The 13,789-nt window shown below is 40.4% G+C and overlaps 1 protein-coding gene across 1 annotated transcript in view; it reads left to right on the top strand.

The window, feature by feature from the left end:
* The window catches only part of LOC128656856 (embryonic protein UVS.2), a 169,084-nt gene that overhangs the window by 81,989 nt on the left and 73,306 nt on the right, over positions 1 to 13,789 (top strand). The window contains exon 10 of the mRNA XM_053711022.1: positions 1,027 to 1,154. Within this exon, the coding sequence (XP_053566997.1) occupies positions 1,027 to 1,154 (128 nt within the window). The remainder of the gene's footprint in view (positions 1 to 1,026; positions 1,155 to 13,789) is intronic.

Genomic DNA, 13,789 nt, shown 5'->3' with positions numbered 1-13,789 from the left:
CCCCTTCATGACCCTTCACGATAGCCCCCACCCCCTTCACACTCAGCCACGCCCACACCCGACCACGCCCACTTCTGCTCGCACTGCAGAGACTTAGGGATTGTAAGGCCAGGTGTGTTTGTCCTTGTGCTGTCTCTACTTCGCATGACAGCTTCGGACAAACACACTTGGCCTTTTATAGTATAGGATGACATGAGTGACAGATTTGTTCAAATTTGTCCACAGTTTTCAACTTCAGTCAGGTATTTCTGACGTACAAAAACGTCTTTTTATAAATGTATAGTGTGCATTTATGTAGAAGAAAAGTATCATTTCATATATGAAATTTGTCAAAGCTTGGTTTGTAAAATTAAAGTATTATTTTCAGAAATACTATTTATTGAACATACTTTATGCTTTAAAATTGTATCATAGAAACTTTAATTATATGTTAATAGTGAGGAGAAAAAAAAAAAAAAAGAATTAAAGGAACAGTCTACACCAGAATTTTTATTGTATAAAAATATAGAAAATTCCTTTATTACCCATCCCCAGTTTTGCATAACCAACATGGTTATATTAAGACACTTTTTACCTCTGTGATTACCTTGTATCTAAGCCTCTGCAGAGTCTGACCCCTTATTTTAGTTCTTTTGACAGATGTGCATTTTAGCCAATCAGCGCTGACTCCTAGGTAACTCCACGGGAGTGAGCACAATGTTATCTATACATGAACTAGCGCTGCCTAGCAGTAGAAAAAAACATGTCAAACTGCTCTGAGATAAAAGGTAGCCTTCAAGGGCTTAGAAAGTAGCATATGCGCCTACCTAGGATTAGCTTTCAACAAAGAATACTAAACAAAAGCACATTTGATGATAAAAGTACATTTTAAAGTTGTTAAAAATTGCATGCTGTAGCTGAATCATGAAAGTTCAATTTTGACTAGACTGTCCCTTTAAGAAAAACTTGCTCTTAACTTGTTGCTGGATAAATATGTTGACATATACACCATTATGCTCTTGTTAACATATGTTGTTATTTTTTCAGGTATGCATTTTCTCTGACACCAGGCCAAGACACTATAGTACCGAAACCTGACCCAAGTGTTCCCATTGGTCAATCATATGGCTTGAGTAATGTGGATATTTTGAAAATTAAACATCTGTATGACTGTGGTAAGTTAATCTGCATTTTGTTGTGATGACAGAGTTATGTTTTATTAAACAAAGATAAATCAGGCAAATTGCTCCTACATTATTAGTCAGAACTGTATAAATGTGAAATGTACAAAGTTGTAAATAAAGATTTGAATTAACAATTCACAAGAAACTGCATCATGTTAGTTTCATTTGCTAGCTAATATGTGCAGAAAAAGAGGAAGTGTAAAATTCTGCAGGAATTAAAGGGACAGTCTAGGCCAAAATAAACTTTCATGATTCAGATAGAGCATGTAATTTTAAACAATTTACTTTTATCATCAATTTTGCTTTGTTCTCTTGGTATTCTTAGTTGAAAGCTCACCTAGGAGGTTCATATGCTAATTTCTTAGACCTTGAAGGCCACCTCTTTTCAGAATGCATTTTAACAGTTTTTCCCCACTAGAGGGTGTTAGTTCATGTGTTTCATATAGATAACACTGTGCTCGTGCATGTGAAGTTATCTGGGAGCAGGCATTGATTGGCTAAACTGCAAGTCTGTCAAAAGAACTGAAATAAAGGGGCAGTTTGCAGAGGCTTAGATACAAGATAATCACAGAGGTAAAAAGTACATTATTATAACTGTGTTGGTTATGCAAAACTGGGGAATGGGTAATAAAGGGATTATATATCTTTTAAAACAATAAAAATTCTGGTGTAGACTGTCCCTTTAACCCTTTGAGTGCTAATGACGGCTCTGAGCCGTCACAGAGTTTCTCACTCTGGTGCTAATGACGGCTCAGATCCATCATGAGCACTCTCTCACCTTGAAGGAGATCTGGGGGCTCATTACTGCTCCTACCCCGGCGATCGTTCCTGTAGAGTGACAGGCATCGTCGGGGCTTCACGTGATGCACGGTGACGTCACACGCAATTACGTGATGACGTCACCGCGCAACTTTATTTATACTTAACAATTTTAAATATAGGAGGAGGGGGCATGCTGCTTAGAAGCCTGTATCTCAGGCATCTAAGCAGCTACAGACCCCCAAGACCCATTGTTGGAAAGGTAATTGCCTAACCTTTCCAACAGTGTAAGTCTTGGGGGTCTGTAAAAAAAGAAAAAAGTTAAAAAAAAAAATTCAAAAATTTCAAAAATAAAATAAATTATTAGCACCCAGGTGGTAAATGGATTAGCAGCCAAAGGGTTAAGTATTTAAAGAGACATAAATATATAAAATTACAATACTTGTCTGTTGTCTTTTCAAATATTTCTGATTGAATAAACATGACAATTTGCAGATGGCTTCCAGTGAATTAAAGGGACATTATACACTAGATTTTTCTTTGCATAAATGCTTTGTAGATGATCCATTTATATTGCCTATACAGCTTTTTTTTTTTTTTTTTTTTTTTTTAATGTATAGTTTTGCTTATTTTTAAATACCATTGCTCTGATTTTCAGATTCCTAACCAAGCCCCAATGTTTTAGGAGAATACTGATGTATACCTACTCCAGCTTGCTCCTGTTTGTGTAAAGAGTGTTTACATTTGCAGAGGAATGGGGGGGGGGGGTCTGCTTTTTTTTTGCCTTAGAACCACTTTCAGTGGGTGTTACAGCTACCTTTTTAACAGTTCTAAACTGGGAGCTTCTAAGTAAGTTTTTAAATGGTTTTATACCGGATTTTTAGATCAGTATCTGTGCATCTTATTCTTTATAGTAGTGGCTATTACATGCAGTTAAATGCAAATTGGTGTATACTGTCCATTTAATGCAGAGTGTATGCATATCTAGTTGTCTGATAACAAAACTTGCATTGTTTTGCAGTTCCTTATCTGATAACCTCTGCAGCAAGTTAGAGACAGAAATTTGTCAGGCTTAGGCTTATGAAGTGTGCAGTGTGTATTTTCAATTCTCAGATTTACATTGAAGAGAAAAATGTTCAAAAAATGTTCTTTCGAGATTCAGACAGAACAGACCATTTTAAAAAAGTTCAAAATTACTTCTAATATCAAATTTGATTTCTTCCCATTATATTGTGTGTTGAAGAGATACCTAGGTAGGCATCAGAAGCACTACATGACAGGAAATAGTGCTGCCATCTAGTGCTCTTGCTAGTGTATAACATTAGTACTACATGACAGGAAATAGTGCTGCCCTCTAGTGCTCTTGCTAGTGTATAACATTAGTACTACATGACAGGAAATAGTGCTGCCCTCTAGTGCTCTTGCTAGTGTATAACATTAGTACTACATGACAGGAAATAGTGCTGCCCTCTAGTGCTCTTGCTAATGTATAACATCAGTACTACATGACAGGAAATAGTGCTGCCCTCTAGTGCTCCTGCTAATGTATAACATCAGTACTACATGACAGGAAAGAGTGCTGCCCTCTAGTGCTCTTGCTAATGTCTAACATCAGTACTACATGACAGGAAATAGTGCTGCCATCTAGTGCTCTTGCTAATGTATAACATTAGTACTACATGACAGGAAGTAGTGCTGCTATCTAGTGCTCTTGCTAGTGTATAACATTAGTACTACATGACAAGAAGTAGCGCTGCCATCTAGTGCTCTTGCTAATGTATAACATTAGTACTACATGACAGGAAATAGTGCTGCCCTCTAGTGCTCTTGCTAATGTATAACATTAGTACTGCATGACAGGAAATAGTGCTGCCATCTATTGCTCTTGCTCATGTATAACATTAGTACTACATGACAGGAAATAGTGCTGCCCTCTAGTGCTCTTGCTGATGTATAACATTAGTACTACATGACAGGAAGTAGCGCTGCCATCTAGTGCTCTTGCTAATGTATAACATTAGTACTACATGACAGGAAATAGTGCTGCCCTCTAGTGCTCTTGCTAATGTATAACATTAGTACTACATGACAGGAAATAGTGCTGCCATCTAGTGTTCTTGCTAATGTATAACATTAGTACTACATGACAGGAAATAGTGCTGCCCTCTAGTGTTCTTGCTAATGTATAAGATTAGTACTACGTGACAGGAAATAGTGCTGCCATCTAGTGCTCTTGCTAATGTATAACATTAGTACTACGTGACAGGAAATAGTGCTGCCATCTTGTGCTCTTGCTGATGTATAACATTAGTACTACATGACAGGAAATAGTGCTGCTATCTAGTGCTCTTGCTAGTGTATAACATTAGTACTACATGACAGGAAGTAGCGCTGCCATCTAATGCTCTTGCTAATGTATAACATTAGTACTACATTACAGGAAATAGTGCTGCCATCTAGTTCTCTTGCTAATGTATAACATTAGTACTACAAGACAGGAAATAGTGCTGCCATCTAGTGCTCTTGCTAATGTATACCATTAGTACTACATGACAGGAAATAGTGCTGCCATCTAGTGCTCTTGCTAATGTATAACATTAGTACTACATGACAGGAAATAGCACTGCCATCTAGTGCTCTTGCTAATGTATAACATTAGTACTACATGACAGGAAATAGTGCTGCCCTCTAGTGTTCTTGCTAATGTATAACATTAGTGCTACATGAGAGGAAATAGTGCTGCCCTCTAGTGCTCCTGCTAATGTATAACATCAGTACTACATGACAGGAAATAATGCTGCCCTCTAGTGCTCTTGCTAATGTATAACATCAGTACTACATGACAGGAAATAGTGCTGCCATCTAGTGCTCTTGCTAATGTATAACATTAGTACTACATGACAGGAAATAGTGCTGCCCTCTAGTGCTCTTGATGATGTATAACATTAGTACTACATGACAGGAAGTAGCGCTGCCATCTAGTGCTCTTGCTAATGTATAACATTAGTACTACATGACAGGAAATAGTGCTGCCCTCTAGTGCTCTTGCTAATGTATAACATTAGTACTACATGACAGGAAATAGTGCTGCCATCTAGTGTTCTTGCTAATGTATAACATTAGTACTACATGACAGGAAATAGTGCTGCCCTCTAGTGTTCTTGCTAATGTATAAGATTAGTACTACGTGACAGGAAATAGTGCTGCCATCTAGTGCTCTTGCTAATGTATAACATTAGTACTACGTGACAGGAAATAGTGCTGCCATCTTGTGCTCTTGCTGATGTATAACATTAGTACTACATGACAGGAAATAGTGCTGCTATCTAGTGCTCTTGCTAGTGTATAACATTAGTACTACATGACAGGAAATAGTGCTGCCATCTAGTGCTCTTGCTAATGTATAACATTAGTACTACATGACAGGAAATAGTGCTGCCCTCTAGTGCTGTTGCTAATGTATAACATTAGTACTACATAACAGGAAATAGTGCTGCCCTCTAATGCTCTTGTTAATGTATAACATTAGTACTACATGACAGGAAATAGTGCTGCCCTCTAATGCTCTTGTTAATGTATAACATTAGTACTAAATGACAGGAAATAGTGCTGCCATCTAGTGCTATTGCTAATGTATAACATTAGTACTACGTGACAGGAAATAGTGCTGCCATCTTGTGCTCTTGCTGATGTATAACATTAGTACTACATGACAGGAAATAGTGCTGCTATCTAGTGCTCTTGCTAGTGTATAACATTAGTACTACATGACAGGAAGTAGCGCTGCCATCTAGTGCTCTTGCTAATGTATAACATTAGTACTACAAGACAGGAAATAGTGCTGCCATCTAGTGCTCTTGCTAGTGTATAACATTAGTACTACATGACAGGAAATAGTGCTGCCCTCTAGTGCTCTTGCTAATGTATAACATTAGTGCTACATGACAGGAAATAGTGCTGTCACCTAGTGTTCTTGCAAATAGATAACATTAGTGCTACATGACAGGAAATAGTGCTGCCCTCTAGTGCTCTTGCAAATGGATAACATTAGTGCTACATGACAGGAAATAGTGCTGCCCTCTAGTGCTCTTGCAAATGGATAACATTAGTGCTACATGACAGGAAATAGTGCTGCCCTCTAGTGTTCTTGCTAATGTATAACATTAGTACTACATGACAGGAAATAGTGCTGCCATCTAGTGCTCTTGCTAATGTATAACATTAGTGCTACATGACAGGAAATAGTGCTGCCTTCTAGTGCTCTTGCTAATGTATAACATTAGTACTACGTGACAGGAAATAGTGCTGCTCTCTACTGCTCTTGCTAGTGTATAACATTAGTACTACATGACAGGAAATAGTGCTGCCATCTAGTGCTCTTGTATAACATTAGTACTACATGACAGGAAATAGTGCTGCCATCTAGTGCTCTTGCTAATGTATAACATTAGTACTACATGACAGGAAATAGTGCTGCCCTCTAGTGCTCCTGCTAATGTATAACATTAGTACTACATGACAGGAAATAGTGCTGCCATCTAGTGCTCTTGCTAATGTATAACATTAGTACTACATGACAGGAAATAGTGCTGCCCTCTAGTGTTCTTGCAAATGGATAACATTAGTGCTACATGACAGGAAATAGTGCTGCCCTCTAGTGCTCTTGCAAATGTATAACATTAGTGCTACATGACAGGAAATAGTGCTGCTCTCTAGTGCTCTTGCTAGTGTATAACATTAGTACTACATGACAGGAAATAGTGCTGCCATCTAGTGCTCTTGCTAATGTATAACATTAGTACTACATGACAGGAAATAGTGCTGCCATCTAGTGTTCTTGCTAATGTATAACATTAGTGCTACATGACAGGAAATAGTGCTGCCATCTAGTGTTCTTGCTAGTGTATAACATTAGTGCTACATGACATGAAATAGTGCTGCCCTCTAGTGTTCTTGCTATTGTATAACATTAGTACTACATGACAGGAAATAGTGCTGCCCTCTAGTGCTCTTGCAAATGGATAACATTGTTGCAAAAGTGTTGCTATATAGTGCTTCAGGAAGGAGCTATCTCCTAAACGTACGCGCTGCTTTTCAAAAAAAGATATCAATAGAACAAAGCATATTTGATAATTAGGGGTGGACTGACAAGTCAGGGAAATCGTCCCTTTCCCGAGGGCCCGGCTTCTTACAACACACAGAGGAGTCCAGACTGACTTAAAGGCCTGGCATTGGTAAAGAAGTGCTGGCTGCCCTGCTGCAATATGTGGACTGGCCGGGGATATGTAGACCGGCCGGGTGTGTGTGCAGTGTGTATAAATCCGGTCCACATATTATGATCCGGTCCACCTTGTCTCCTGGCTGCTCAGCTGAAGCTTCACCCACACCCTTGACCCGACACGCCGTGCGCACATAATTTTAACTGTGCACATTAGAGGCAGCAGAAATATTGCAGCAAGCTGAGGCTGAGCAGTTTGTGGCGACACTGGCGGCAGGCGACGCCTCAGGCGGCAATTGAAGGAGCTGGGCGCAGCTAACGGACCGGAGGCAAGTCAAATCACTCACACTCATGTGACATCAAATGAAATGTGTCAGACCGTGTATATAAGGCTCTTCTACTTATTATATAAGTAGCTAACGTAGAAGAGCCTTATATACTGAGTCTGATGGTCTGACACATTTCATTTGATGTTGAAGGGTTCAAGTGAAGAGTACAGTCTTCAAATTGTCAGTGTAATGTAATTAGTAAGTACTGCAGTCTGCTTGCTTGCATGATTCGCTAATTAACCCTTTGAGTGCTAAGCACTTTCCCACCTGGGTGTTAAGCTGTTTTAAGGTTTTTTTTTATTTTTGAATTTTTTTTTCTCAACCCCCCAGATCCCCAAGACTTTTACCTTTCCAACGGTGGGTTTGGGGGTCTGTAGCTGCTTAGATGCCTGAGATAGAGACTTCTAAACAACATGCCCCCTTTTCCTATACTTAGCATTGTCATTTTGTTAATAAAGTTGCACGGTGACATCACCATGTAAAACGTGAAGCCCCGGCGATGCCTGTCACTATACAGGCATGATCGCCAGGGTAGGAGCGGGTGGGAGCCCCCAGATCTCCCTCAGGGTGGGAGAGCCGTCGTTAGCACTCAGACGGTTAAAGGGACACTGAACCCAATTTTTTTCTTTCATGATTCAGATAGAGCATGCAATTATAAGCAACTTTTTAAATTTACTCTTATTATTAATTTTTCTTCGTTCTCTTTATTTGAAAAAGAAAGTCCATTACCCTGGACAGCACATGTTTATTGGTGGATGAATGTATACACCAATCAGTGAGAACCGAGGTTGTTCACCAAAAATAGGCCGGCATTTAAACTTACATTCTTGTTTTTCAAATAAAGATACCAAGAGAATGAAGAACATTTACTAATAGGAGTAAATTAGAAAGGTGCTTAAAATTGCATGCTCTATCTGAATCACAAGAGAAAAAATTTGGGTTCAGTGTCCCTTTAATACCAAATCAAGCAAGCAAGCAGGCTACAGTACTAACTAATCCATTTAAACTCCATTTGAATACAAATGCCGCCCTGACCTGACTCATACTCATTTATTGTGAACTGATGGGGAGGGGGGAGACACTGCTGCCTGAATCTTAAAGGGTTAACAGAAAACTAGGTAAACTCCCTGTGATATCTTATGGAACTGCTGTGCTGAGCAATAAGAAACTTTCAGATCATTTGCTTTTTCTGTTTCCAGACATGGCTACGGCTGAGCTGAGATACTAGCTAATGTGCGGCATGTGCTACAGCAGTGTTTTTCAACCAGTCTGTATTAGACTACAATGTGTGATTTTGTAAAATTTTGGGATGGTGGTGTGCCACAGGATTTTTTAATGTAAAAAAGTGTGCCACAGCAAAAAAAAGGTTGCAAATCACTGTGCTACAGTATATATACACAGATCCTGTATGTGACAGAGGGGAACTCTATAATAAAAATCTGTATATAAGGAACTGGGGAGGGGTCTGTGTGTATGACAGATGAGAACTCTATAATATAAATATGTATAAGGAACTGGGGAGGGGTCTTTGTTTATGACAGAGGGAACCTATATAATATAAATCTGTATATAAGGAACTGGGGAGGGGTCTGTGACAGAGGGAACCACTATAATAAAAATATTTATATATTGAACTTGGAAGGGGTCTGTGTGTATGACAGAGGGAACCTCTATAATAAAAATATATATATATTGAACTTGGAAGGGGTCTGTGTGTATGACAGAGGGGAACTCTATAATATAAATATGTATAAGGAACTGGGGAGGGGTCTGTGTTTATGACAGAGGGAACCTATGTAATATAAATCTGTATATAAGGAACTGGGGAGGGGTCTGTGACAGAGGGAACCTCTATAATATAAATCTGTAGGAACTGGGGAGGGGGCTGTATGTGCAGAAGGAACCTCTCTATAATATTATAAATCTGTATATAAGGTACTGGGGAGGGGTCAGTGTGTGTGTGAGACAGATGGAACCTCTCTATAATATTATATATCTCTATATAAGGAACTGGGGAGGGGCTGTGTGTGACACAGAAGGAACTCTTTATATTAGTGTCTGTATATAAGGGACTGGAGAAGGGGCTGTGTGTGTGACAGAGGGAACCTCTCTATAATATTATATATCTGTATATAAGGTACTGGGGAGGGGCTGTGTGTGTGACAGAGGGAACCTCTCTATAATATTATATAAGGATCTGGGTAGGGGGCTGCGTGTGTGACAGAGGGGACCTCTCTATAATATTATATATCTGTACATAAGGTACTGGGGAGGGGCTGTGTGTGTGTGTGACAGAGGGAACCTCTCTATAATAAGGATCTGGGTTAGGGTTGCCACCTTTTGTCCAGAAAATTCCTGGACACTTTTTAAGTGGGCGTGGACAGGGTGTGGCTTGGGGCGTGGCTTGGGGTGTGGCTTCTTGCAGCCTCAAATTCGTTATGAAATCCATTTTTATTATATTATATAATATATATATATATAATATATATAATATATATATTATATATATATATACTGTATATATACACATAATATATATATATTTATTATATATATTATATCTATATATATATATATATATATATATATATATATATATATATATATATATAATATTTACACATAAGCCCCCAAACAAAAAAGGACCATATCAGTTAGAAAAAAACAGCAGACACAGCCAAGTATTACTCACAGTTTCTCTGTGACTGGCTGCACTTCTATTGTTGGCCTAGGGCCGGCCGGGGCAAGGGCTCCAGGAAGACTGCTGCTGCAGTGGACCTACAGTCGACGGAGGTCGTGGTCTGGCCATGTTTCAGCAGGCAGACAACCCGCTGCGCAGCCATCGCACTTCTAACACCTGATGTTATGACTGAGACTCCCCTCCTCGATCCTCAGACTTCCCCCCCTCCCACTGTCCCACACTAATCACTGTCTCTCCTGCAGGCAGCAGACTCCACCTACCCGTTTTTATCACCCCGGGCTAAGCGCTCCTCTGGCCAGCTAAAGTTTTTTTAAAGTCACTCTGCTCACTGCTGCTTGCTGCGCCAGGGGAGCGTTTAGCCCAGGGCATTTGAGGCTAGTTCCGGGACATGGGACACAGAGCCTCAGACCGGGACTGTCCCGGTGAAACCGGGGCGGGTGGCAACCCTAATCTGGGTAGGGGGCTGCATGTGTGACAGAAGGGACCTCTCTAATATTATATATCTGTATATAAGGAACTGGGGAGAGGCTGTGTGTGACACAGAAGGAAGTCTTTATATTAGTGTCTGTATATAAGGAACTGGGGAGGGGCTTTGTGTGTGTGTGTGACACAGAGGTAACCTCTCTATAATATTATATATCTGTATATAAGGTACTGGGTAGGGGGCTGCGTGTGTGACAGAGGGGTCCTCTCTATAATATTATACAGGTGAAACTCGAAAAATTAGATTATCGTGCAAAAGTTCATTTATTTCACTAATGCAACTTAAAAGATGAAACTAATATATGAGATGGACTCATTACATGCAAAGCAAGATAGTTCAAGCCATGATTTGTCATAATTGTGATGATTATGGTTTACAGCTCATGAAAACCCCAAATCCACAATCTCAGAAAATTAGAATATTGTGAAAAGGTGCAATATTCTAGGCTCAAAGTGTCCCACTCTAATCAGCTAATTAAGCCATAACACCTGCAAAGGGTTCCTGTGCCTTTAAATGGTCTCTCAGTCTGGTTCAGTAGGAATCACAATCATGGGAAAGACTGCTGACCTGACAGTTGTGCAGAAAACCATCATTGACACCCTCCATAAGGAGGGAAAGCCTCAAAAGGTAATTGCAAAACAAGTTGGATGTTCCCAAAGTGCTGTATCAAAGCACATTAATAGAAAGTTATGTGGAAGGGAAAAGTGTGGAAGAAAAAGGTGCACAAGCAGCAGTGATGACTGCAGCCTGGAGAGGATTGTCAGGAAAAGGACATTCAAAAGTGTTGGGTACTTTCACAAGAGCCACCACACACAGATGGATCCTGGACATGGGATTCAAATGTCGTATTCCTCTTGTCAAGCCACTCCTGAACAACAAACATCAGAAGCGTCTTACCTGGGCTAAAGAAAAACAGACCTGGTCTGTTGCTCAGTGATCCAGAGTCCTCTTTTCTAATTAGAGCAAATTTTGCATCTCATTTGGAAACCAAGGACCCAGAGTATGGAGGAAGGATGGACAGGCACACACTGCAAGATGCTTGAAGTCCAGTGTGAAGTTTCCACAGTCTGTGTTGATTTGGGGAGCCATGTCATCTGCTGGTGTTGGTCCACTGTGCTTCATTAAGTCCAGGGTCAACGCAGCCGTCTACCAGGAGATTTAGGAGCACTTCATGCTTCCTTCCGCAGACGAGCTCTATGGGGATGCTGACTTCATTTTCCAGCAGGACTTGGCACCTGCCAACACTGCCTAAAGCACCAAAACCTGGTTCAATGGCCGTGGGATTACTGTGCTTGATTGGCCAGCAAACTCGCCTGACCTGAACCCCATAGAGAATCTATGGGGCATTGCAAAGAGAAAGATGAGAGACATGAGACCGAACAATGCAGAACAGCTGAAGGCCGCTATTGAAGCATCCTGGTCTTCCATAACACTTCAGCAGTGCCACAGGCTGATAGCTTCCATGCCACACCGCATTGAGGCAGTAATTGTTGCAAAAGGGGCCCAAACCAAGTACTGAGTACATACAGTATGCATGCTTATACTTTTCAGAGGTCCGATATTGTTCTACAGGTATGTACAATCCTTGTTTTATTGATTGCATGTAATAATCTAATTTTCTGAGATTGTGGACTTGGGGTTTTCATGAGCTGTAAGCCATAATCATCACAATTATGATAAATCCCAGATTGAACTATCTTGCTTTGCATGTAATGAGTCTATCTCATATATTAGTTTCACCTTTTAAGTTGCATTAGTGAAAGAAATGAACTTTTGCATGATATTCTAATTTTTTGAGTTTCACTTGTATATCTGTATATAAGGAACTGGGGAGAGGCTGTGTGTGACACAGAAGGAACTCTTTATATTAGTGTCTGTATATAAGGAACTGGGGAGGGGCTGTGTGTGTGTGACACAGAAGGAACTCTTTATATTAGTGTCTGTATATAAGGTACTGGGGAGGGGCTGTGTGTGTGTGTGTGTGACACAGAAGGAACTCTTTATATTAGTGTCTGTATATAAGGAACTGGGGAGGGGCTGTGTGTGTGTGTGTGACACAGAAGGAACTCTTTATATTAGTGTCTGTATATAAGGAACTGGGGAGGGGCTGTGTGTGTGTGACACAGAAGGAACTCTTTATATTAGTGTCTGTATATAAGGTACTGGGGAGGGGCTGTGTGTGTGTGTGTGACACAGAAGGAACTCTTTATATTAGTGTCTGTATATAAGGAACTGGGGAGGGGCTGTGTGTGTGTGACACAGAAGGAACTCTTTATATTAGTGTCTGTATATAAGGTACTGGGGAGGGGCTGCGTGTGTGTGTGTGACACAGAAGGAACTCTTTATATTAGTGTCTGTATATAAGGAACTGGGGAGGGGCTGTGTGTGACACAGAAGGAACTCTTTATATTAGTGTCTGTATATAAGGTACTGGGGAGGGGCTGTGTGTGTGTGTGTGACACAGAAGGAACTCTTTATATTAGTGTCTGTATATAAGGAACTGGGGAGGGGCTGTGTGTGTGTGTGTGTGTGACACAGAAGGAACTCTTTATATTAGTGTCTGTATATAAGGAACTGGGGAGGGGCTGTGCGTGTGTGTGACACAGAAGGAACTCTTTATATTAGTGTCTGTATATAAGGAACTGGGGAGGGGCTGTGTGTGTGTGTGTGACACAGAAGGAACTCTTTATATTAGTGTCTGTATATAAGGTACTGGGGAGGGGCTGTGTGTGTGTGACACAGAAGGAACTCTTTATATTAGTGTCTGTATATAAGGAACTGGGGAGGGGCTCTGTGTGTGTGACACAGAAGGAACTCTTTATATTAGTGTCTGTATATAAGGTACTGAGGAGGGGCTGTGTGTGACACAGAAGGAACTCTTTATATTAGTGTCTGTATATAAGGAACTGGGGAGGGGCTGTGTGTGTGTGTGTGACACAGAAGGAACTCTATAAATTAGTGTCTGTATATAAGGAACTGGGGAGGGGCTGTGTGTGTGTGTGTGTGACACAGAAGGAACTCTTTATATTAGTGTCTGTATATAAGGTACTGGGGAGGGGCTGTGTGTGACACAGAAGGAACGCTTTATATTAGTGTCTGTATATAAGGTACTGGGGAGGGGCTGTGTGTGTGTGT

Source organism: Bombina bombina, chromosome 4, assembly GCF_027579735.1.
Source record: "Bombina bombina isolate aBomBom1 chromosome 4, aBomBom1.pri, whole genome shotgun sequence".
Classification (NCBI taxonomy): domain Eukaryota; kingdom Metazoa; phylum Chordata; class Amphibia; order Anura; family Bombinatoridae; genus Bombina; species Bombina bombina.
Note: the sequence above shows the minus strand (reverse complement) of the source record. Positions and strands in the feature narration are given on the sequence as shown.